Here is an 8,999-nt window from a genome sequence, read left to right as displayed (position 1 = left end):
TAACGAGCCTATCTAAATCCCAGTAACGACTAACGCGTTCCTGACTTTGGCATAATAACTAGTTACCGTGCTCGTTACCACAATAATAACGTAGTTACTGTAACGCGTTACTTAATAACGCGTTAGTCCCAACACTGGAAATAGGCAACATGTTCTCGACGATATAGGCAGCGACGAGCTTCTTCAGTTCAGCGGCACTAAGTCCTGTCGCTCTTATGTCTAGTTTAATCTGTTTAGCAGGAGTGGGTCCATCTGAGGTTTGCCTGGTGGAAGTAGATGTGGTAGCCACAGCGGTCATTTCAGTGGGGGGATCCTGGGGGTTTTCTGTCAATTTAACATTCTTGTGCTAGGTGCTTGCTCAAGTTGGAAGCGGAATTTTTTGATGTGGAAAGAAGTTTTCTTCCTATGCAGAGTGTACAACGTATGCTTATGTTTTTGTCGCTTTTGAAAAAGTCAAATTCAAAGTAATGTCGGTATTTCCAAGTATTAAATGATGCACGATCGTACTCCATCCCTCGCTCCATGTTTTCTATTGTTGATTTACATACGTGCTTCCACAGCCGTCGTACACGCTTGCGTCATTGTCATGAGACACTCTCTCAAACAAAATCACAGTTTAGTAACGCAGTAATGCAGCGTGCTTAAGGGGAAAGTAAGTGTAATCTAATTACTTTTTTTTGCAATCGTAATCCCTTACTTTACTCGTTACTTGAAAAAAGTAATCAGATTACAGCAATACAGTAATTGTAACACGTTACTGCCCATCTCTGAATATTAATAAAATATGTTTGTTTGTTTGTTTGTTTTTGACAATTCTTGTAATCACACAACATCCACTTCACATACAAAATGTTACATATATTTAAAAAAATTCCCTCTTGCGCCCCTCTGTATCTGTAAGTCCAACAGGGTCTTAGCCTCAGTCATTCTCGACCGCACTAGGGAGCTTTCCCTATTTTGACCTCGGTATTTCCATACTCACACAGATGTTTCTGTATACTATGCCACTTGGTTCTGGCGTTCCATGTATGCCCTGCCTGCTAGCGTCTTGGGAATCTTTACACAGCCTGCACCTGGGGTCTTGCCTGGTGTGATAGACCCCAGCCTCTATGGATCTTGTGCTCAGAGCTTGTTCCTGTGCTGCCATGATTAGTGCCTCTGTGCTGTCTTTCAGACCAACCTAGTCCAACCACTGGTAGGATTTCTAGATGTCAGCTGCTTCCTCTATCTACTGGATATATACACAGTACCGGGCCTGTCCTTTAGTGATGGTTCTTCCTCTTGCCCTCTTTCTTGGGCTTCTGCTACCTGAGGCATTCACTAAGTACACAATCAGTTCTGGCATTCTTCCTGATGTACTCGAGAGTGTTCATTGTGTCATCCTGGTCTGTGGTTCTGACACTCACCAGTCCCCAGCCTCCTTCCTTCCGCTTAGCGTACAGTCTCAGGGTGCTGGACTTGGGGTGAAACCCTCTATGTATAGTCAGGAGTTTCCTTGTCTTGATGTCAGGGGCTTCCATCTTCTCCTTTGGCCAGCTTATTATTATTATAATTATTATAATGCTCAAGGGTTTTAATTACAACATATTTAATTTGTTAAGCTTAGATACTCTTTTCTGAACTTTGCCATTAAGGCTGCACACAGGGCAGCTGTGGCTACAATGTAGCTTGACATCACCAGTGTGTGAATGGGTGGATGACTGAATGTAGTGTAAAGCGCTTTGGGGTCCATATGACTAAAGCGTTATACAAATACAGGCCATTTACCATTTACCATCGCTCTGGCAGAAATGGCGCTAGAGCCAGATTAGGGGAGAGGCGAGCTGGAACAAACCATTTTGGGAGGGGGGTATCTTTGCTTTTGTTGTTAAAATGTTATGTCTCAATTAAGTACTGTATGTTTTTTATATTTTTAGTAGTGTTTACACAAACAGCAAATATTGTCAAAAAAGTGAGAACTCTTTGATTAATTTTGATTCATTGGGCTAAAATCGCCCCTGGTGAGATGGTATTTAGATTTGATTTGATATACCTTTATTAGTCCCACAAAGGGAAATTTCATAAGGCTGCTGACCTATTGTACGCAATGGCGGCGCCATCTTACCCTCCGACCATCACATGGGGAAGACAGGTCAGAGAGGTATAACAATGAAAAATTTGGAGGAAAGAAAAGGAGAAAAAATAACTCCCCCCAGACTGAGCTCCAACAGGGAGATCAGTTTGAGAACAGAAAAAAACACCTCTGCACATGAAAAAACTCTTAATCCAGGGGTGGGTAAAGGGTGAGAGACAGCCGATTTAGACAGTACATCCGGGGCTGCGTGCACTGGTCTCCTTGATCCACCGTCAGCATCGGAAGGGAATAAGCGTCGAAGGCGTTTGGAAAGGGAGGGGGGATGAGTGTGTGCATATCAGTGTATATGTATGTGTGTGCGTGTCCAGAGTTCAGCTGAGACAGTGTCCTTCGCCCTGCTAGGCTAAGTAAACAGTCTTCCAGCCAACCCAGGTGGCCTTGCATGGAATGGGAAGGAACAGACTAAACACAGTCGTTATCAGGGTGTTTTTGTTCAGCTCCAGCCTTGAGACCGCAGCTGGCACCAAAGGGGTATCTGCATGAAGTGATGGTGCTTTTTACTTTAGTGCGAACAGCTCATATGAATTTCAAAGCAGTTCTACAGTCCAACACTGGTCTCTCAATCTCCCGTTGGAGAGCCGCGAGCTTCGCCATACTAGCGCTCTGTGATGTCGTCATTTCTTGTGCTCGAGGAGCCGATTCTGAGAACTCACGACAGTGTGCCTCCCCGAGATGTCATCCAATTTGCACCCAGAGATGTTATTCTGAGTATTCACAGCAGCCGTAGCCTCTCCAAGATCTTATCCGTGCTGCACTCAATGAGCCCATTTTGAGAAACTCACGCCTCTCCCATCGTTTCAATCCCAGCGGGCAGCCTTGTTGAGGTTTGAATAGCCGGTTCCGCTTTCTAAATTCTTCAATAAGTCAGGGCCAAGCCAGCTCCGATCAGCCAGAACCCTGTTATCATGGTTCCGAATAGGTAGATATCTTCAGCACTCAGGCTCACCCAAGCCCAGACTTCTCATTGAGAAAGGGGTGTCAGTTGCATTTAGGGACCAGTTGATCCAACCCATAATTCCTCTTTTAGGTTTTAGAGAACAGACTGTGAGAGAATGTTCCAGGGAAAAGTAATACAAAAAACACAAGACTAGACAAGGACATAAGAAGCTAAGCAGGGAAGCTAAGGGAGAGGAGGAGGAGGAGAGGAGAAAAGTGTGACCGCCGTCGTCAAGAGCAAGAGCAGGATTTACTAAGTTAGATCTGGAAACAATGAATGTCTTTTCAAAGCTAGGACTTTTTGGGTCTCTTTTTATTCCAAGCTTTGCTTTTATCTTGATTATTTTCAATTTGGTATGATACGCAACAATTTTCATCTCGTAAGCAGGCAGAAAAAAACAAACAAAGAGGGGAGGACGATCTCTTCATGTTTTTAAGTTTGCATTAACTATTCATTTTTTGTTGGTAAAAATTAATTAATGACTATTATTTTTGTATCTTATAAGAATTCAATGATGATCATTGCTTTTTTTAACTGCCGTTAATTCAAGGTAACATTAGGGTTATAATTAAACAACATGCACATTTACACTAAGATACCTTTCTGTAAAAGTATCTAAACTCTTCAGGATATTTTCTGGGCACTTATTTATTTTTAATGTTTGCATATTTGTCAAACTTACATGTTTCAGATCATCAAACAAACCTGAAATCTGAAGTAAATACAAACCTCTGGTTTTTAATCATGATTTCACTTATTGAGTGGAAAAAACCTTCCAAACCTACCTGGCCCTATGTCAAATGTAACTGTTCCCTAAACTTAACCATTGGTTATCCAACACTTTGAAGCTAAAACTACAATCAACTGCTTGATGAAGAAGATGATTGTGATTGTGATCGTTGATAATGAAGCTTTTGCATTGCTGTGGAGGAATTTTGGCCAAATCGTTGCAGAATTGCTTTAATTCAGCCATATTGTAGGATTTTAAACAAACATTATTGGCATAACCATAACTTTCTTCAATAGCAAGGTCCTGAATATTATTTATTAATTACTTACTACTTATTTTGTGGGGTCTTTACCTTACAGCATAAAGCACCATGAAGTGAATGTTGCTTTGATTTGGCATTAATTAAATATAATTAAATTAAATTGTTATTGCGTTAAAGAGAGTTGAATTGAATGAATACTATATCAACTTGTGAAATGTGCTCTACATTTTAAAATGTTTGATTTTCAACAAAGAATATAAGTTTAAAAAAATAAATAAATACAGACTTCCTGTGTGCAACTTGCATATTATTTCTGTCCCCATAGGTTCACTGTGGGTACTCTAGCATTCTCCATGGTTCACATTTATGTTGGGGTAGCTGGATGAATCTAAACTTGCTATAGCGCAGATCTCCCTGTTCGCCGACAGCATGTTTGCAAAAGCCAACATCTCACAGATTCTGAAGCTGCAGTTTTCATCACCCTCTGACCAAAATTCACTGAACAAGCATAAATAAAATCTGTTTTCTGCATTAATTGCTTGCTTATTACGCACCAGTCTACCGTTGTGTGCAGTGTAATTTAAACTTTTACAAATTATACCAAATTACAAAAGCTATGTCTCTAATAAAACCTTTCTTCAGTTTTTGATCTACTGCAGGGTTCTAATGCAAAATCGAATCCAATCAAATCGGGATCTTGTGAATCGGAATTGAATCAGTTATAGGAATCAGTGACGATACCCAGCCCTAGCTGTCACCCTGTCCAGTCTTCCTGTGGCCTTAATTGGATATGTGGTCAAGAAAATGGATGGATGGAATAAAAGTTTCTTCCATTTGAAAAAAAGTGTCACTTTAATCATAAGCACACTTACATACACAAGTGGGTTCTAGTATGACAGCTCATTTTAAAGCAGAAGGGTTGAACAGTGTTTTCATTGTCAGTTTTTAATGAATTTGGTGTTACAATTTGGCAAATGTAACATCAGTACCACAATCTACAAAACAGTTTTAATAAAATATACAAATGTCAACCTCAAGTCATTAGAGAAGAGAGAGGATCACCACATTATTTACCCGGAGTGACTTGGCTGATTAAAGACAGACTTTGTACCTCAATTTCTCAGTGTAATTTATTTAGTACTATGTTAGATGTGATCTCTGTATATAGTACATGTCAGTCATGGAAAGGCTTGAAAGAGAAGAAAAATTACTCACATTTGTCAAAAACAAAAGATAAATCATATAAAAAAAGGATTGCTAGATGTTTACTTTAAAATGAATATATAATACAGATTTAAATCTCCATCCTTCTGGCAGTCAAGGACATCTTTACGGTGCAGATGCATTCTTATTTTAACAGTGTGTGTAAAACCTTCTAGATGGTTTTGTGTGATGATGAGAATACATATGCATGTAGCATCCACGCTTTATCTATAGGCTGTTGTGTCACGGGTGTAAAAAATGAAATGTGTAGCCTACTTTTAGCTTTGACAATTTAGGATTTTTTTGTTTGTTTATTTGTTTTTTAACAGTGCCAAGTTGTAAAAAGTTGCCTCAAGAAACATCATTTTGCACATTTTAAAAAACAGGAGGCATAGAAAGTATTTGCCAGTGGGACACAATCCTTGTGGTGAACTTTACACTGGGTTTTTGGGGGGTTTCAAATCTATAGAGACGCTGTGTTTAGAGAAACTGCATCTCAGCTGTTCTGATACACCAGACACATAAGCGATCATTAAAGGGTTTTGGCTGGGCAGCCGTTGACCTTCTCTCCTGGATCGCTTGGAGCACCCTTAGGTGTCTTACCAGTTTTGACAAATGTCCAGCTGAGATAACCACATTTACTCATAGCCTTTTTCATATGATGTTCTTCTGCTTCCCTGGTCTGTAAGGATCTTACAATGCTGTGACTGCAGCCATTCGCCAACTCTATGTGAATGGTATTCTTGGTCATTGATCAATAGCCATGACAATTTGCATATGATCATGAAACTGACCCCACAGTCCACTGTTAATCAGTGGTGCCATTTTCAGTCATTAAGCAAATGTACAGTTTATCCAGGGGAACAGAAACAATTTTTGGGGGATTTCCTTACCCACATGATGGAGCATGCATCAAAACCTTCCATGTAAACACTGCATGTCATTCCATACAGTACCATGAAGATCGATCAGCCATAAAATTAAAACATCCTGCCAAATATTTTGTATATCCCCTGAGTACTGCCAGAACAGCTCGTTGACACATCAGGCATTACAAGCCAGGACCAAGGTGCAGGGACAGGGTGTTGTGTGGTAGAAGATCCTCTGGGTGTTGTGTTATGATGCGTATGGACTCTCTGGATGGTATGTGTCAAAGTAACATCCACATTAATACCAGGGTCCAAGGTTTTAATACAAAACATTAATTTTGAATATTTTCTTCACGTTTTCAATTTTCAAACTTTTAACGTTGTGACTAACTGGTGTAGATATGCACCTGGTGAAAGGAATGTTTTCTCATTTGCAATTTGCTCATTTCATAGATATCTAGATCCTAACGTAGCATCCTCATATTGATGTAAGCTCTCAGCTAATAGATGTTTTTTACTCTCTTCCCCAGGTTACAAGTGCTCATCCTTCAAAGTCAGACATTGTCAAATCAGGAAATCTGAAATCCACACTTAAGCATATATGGACACAAAGTAATAAGGAAATGTCCATCAGTAGGCTGCTATCACAGACTCTACAAGGCAAGGAGAACAGCACAGCTTTGGATCTTCACTATGACACTCCAGAGCCCTATTTGGAGCAGGATCTTTGGGATTGGCTGAGAAATTCCACGGACCTGCAGGACTCACGACCACGGGCTAAACGGCGGCCTATGGTCAAGACAGGAAAGTTTAAGAAGATGTTTGGCTGGGGGGACTTCCATTCAAACATTAAGACAGTTAAACTTAACCTGCTAATCACTGGTAAGATTGTAGATCATGGAAATGGCACCTTCAGTGTCTACTTTCGCCACAACTCCACAGGGCAGGGCAATGTGTCTGTTAGCTTGGTCCCTCCAACAAAGATAGTTGAGTTTGATGTGGCAGCACAGCAGTCCGTCATTGATGCCAAGGACTCAAAGTCCTTCAACTGTCGCATAGAATATGAGAAGGTTGAGAAGGGTGCCAAGAACACACTCTGCAACTTTGACCCATCCAAGACATGCTACCAAGAGCAAACTCAGAGCCATGTCTCCTGGCTTTGCTCCAAACCATTCAAAGTCATCTGCATCTTCATTTCCTTCTACAGCACCGACTACAAACTGGTGCAGAAAGTGTGTCCAGACTACAACTACCACAGTGACACTCCCTACTTTCCCTCTGGCTGACATTTCCATACACTCACAAACTACATAGTGGTCGAGTGGAGAACAGACTAGGACTTCTATCCAGGCCAGAGACATTTGTATGTTAGCCCTTCTGTCCCTTAACATGTCCATATCAGAGTGTCAACTATGCCCAAATGATTCCCCAAATGATTCCCCTGTTCAATCTTCTGAAAGAGCAAAGAGCAACTTTCAATTCTTACAAAATGTGCTAATTGTAAACTGCTTAAAAGTAACCTTGGATTACCAGTTAGAATTTTATCCCTTAATTATGATTTATTCCAGCTGAATTTTGTCGAAAGCAATGGCCTTTGGGTCATATCTTGGGTTAGTACTAGTATGAATTGTTCATTATTGAACTGTGCTCTTTCTTGTTGTTATTTTTACATCACACTTGTAGTCCAACTGAATGTTAATAACCTTGTTTTCTTTTAGCATATTTCAATATACAGTGTATTAACTCTTGATAGTATATGGACTGTTTGCCCCTGCTGTACCAGTTTCACTCTGCGTTTTATTCTGAATAATGGGAAAAAAATTAGCTCCTTGTTTAAAAAGAATGAAAACTATCCTTCAAATGTTATTAGAAAAAGAGGCTGAGGATGACAACAAAAATTCAAATGTGAGTGTGATGCTGTTAGAAATGTGAGGTAGTTTAATAAGTGAGGTTACCAGGCTGGCTTCTTCTACAGTCAGTTGAGAAAACCTGTTAACAACAGACTTTCAGATAGTGTAAGATGATCAGTCCTCGGTCATCATCAGAGAGCTTTTTGTGATAACGAACTTAACCAGCTACTGAGTCAGTTAGATGACTGGCCTATATTTTGAACTGACAAAATTCTGGATTAACTGACTGATCAGTGGGTTCTTGGGGATAAGACTTGTTCATTGTCAATTAATATAGCAAATGTAATGTATTGAATTCTATATATTAGAGCTTAATTTGTATGAATGGTTTGTATTGTACATAGTTTATCCAAATTATGCTGCTTCTGTATATGCCCCATGAGCTGTGTTTTTGACCACCTCTGCTAAGTCCTCTTGAAAGTCCATTTATGCTTGTTCTTGGTTCCTCTAACACAGAAAATGATGTTGCAGCCCTAGGTGTGAATGTCATGAAAACAGAAATCATGTACAGAAGATTTAGAACTGACTAAATATAATAAAAGTATTGACTTAAATTTTCTTTACTGGGTTGGGGGAAGGTTTGGGGATGAAGATGGATTAAAGAAATCAGAAATTTTATCAATTGAATTCTGGTATGTGTGAGTTAATTAAATCAGTAATGATTTGTTCAAGGTTTGTGGCAAACCATCATACCCATCTTTGTAGGACAATGGGCTACAATGGCAAAGGAAAATTTATTATAATAAACTGAACTGCAACAAAGTACAGGAAAAGACTCAGGTTTCACTCAAAATTCAAGCTTTCACAACATTAAGGAGATGTTACATGTTTCTCCATTATCTTGGATATCTGTGTGATGAGTCCTACCCCATCTAACACAAGATTTGTTGCCTAAAACATGAGCAACAGTGAGAGGCACAAAAAATGTAATTTTAAATAAATTGGTGGTATCTC

The 8,999-nt window shown here is 39.7% G+C and overlaps 1 protein-coding gene across 1 annotated transcript in view; it reads left to right on the top strand.

Moving 5' to 3' along the window:
- Positions 1 to 8,754, top strand: part of nxph1 (neurexophilin 1) — a 77,597-nt gene extending 68,843 nt beyond the window's left edge. The window contains exon 2 of the mRNA XM_005720894.1: positions 6,666 to 8,754. Within this exon, the coding sequence (XP_005720951.1) occupies positions 6,666 to 7,421 (756 nt within the window). The 3' untranslated portion in view covers positions 7,422 to 8,754. The remainder of the gene's footprint in view (positions 1 to 6,665) is intronic.
- The last annotated feature ends 245 nt before the right edge of the window (positions 8,755 to 8,999 follow it).

This window comes from Pundamilia nyererei, unplaced genomic scaffold (genome assembly GCF_000239375.1).
Source record: "Pundamilia nyererei isolate P.nyererei 1_Seehausen unplaced genomic scaffold, PunNye1.0 scaffold00003, whole genome shotgun sequence".
Classification (NCBI taxonomy): Eukaryota; Metazoa; Chordata; class Actinopteri; order Cichliformes; family Cichlidae; genus Pundamilia; species Pundamilia nyererei.
The sequence above is the reverse complement of the archived record's forward strand: the minus strand, read 5'-3'. Positions and strand labels throughout refer to the sequence as shown.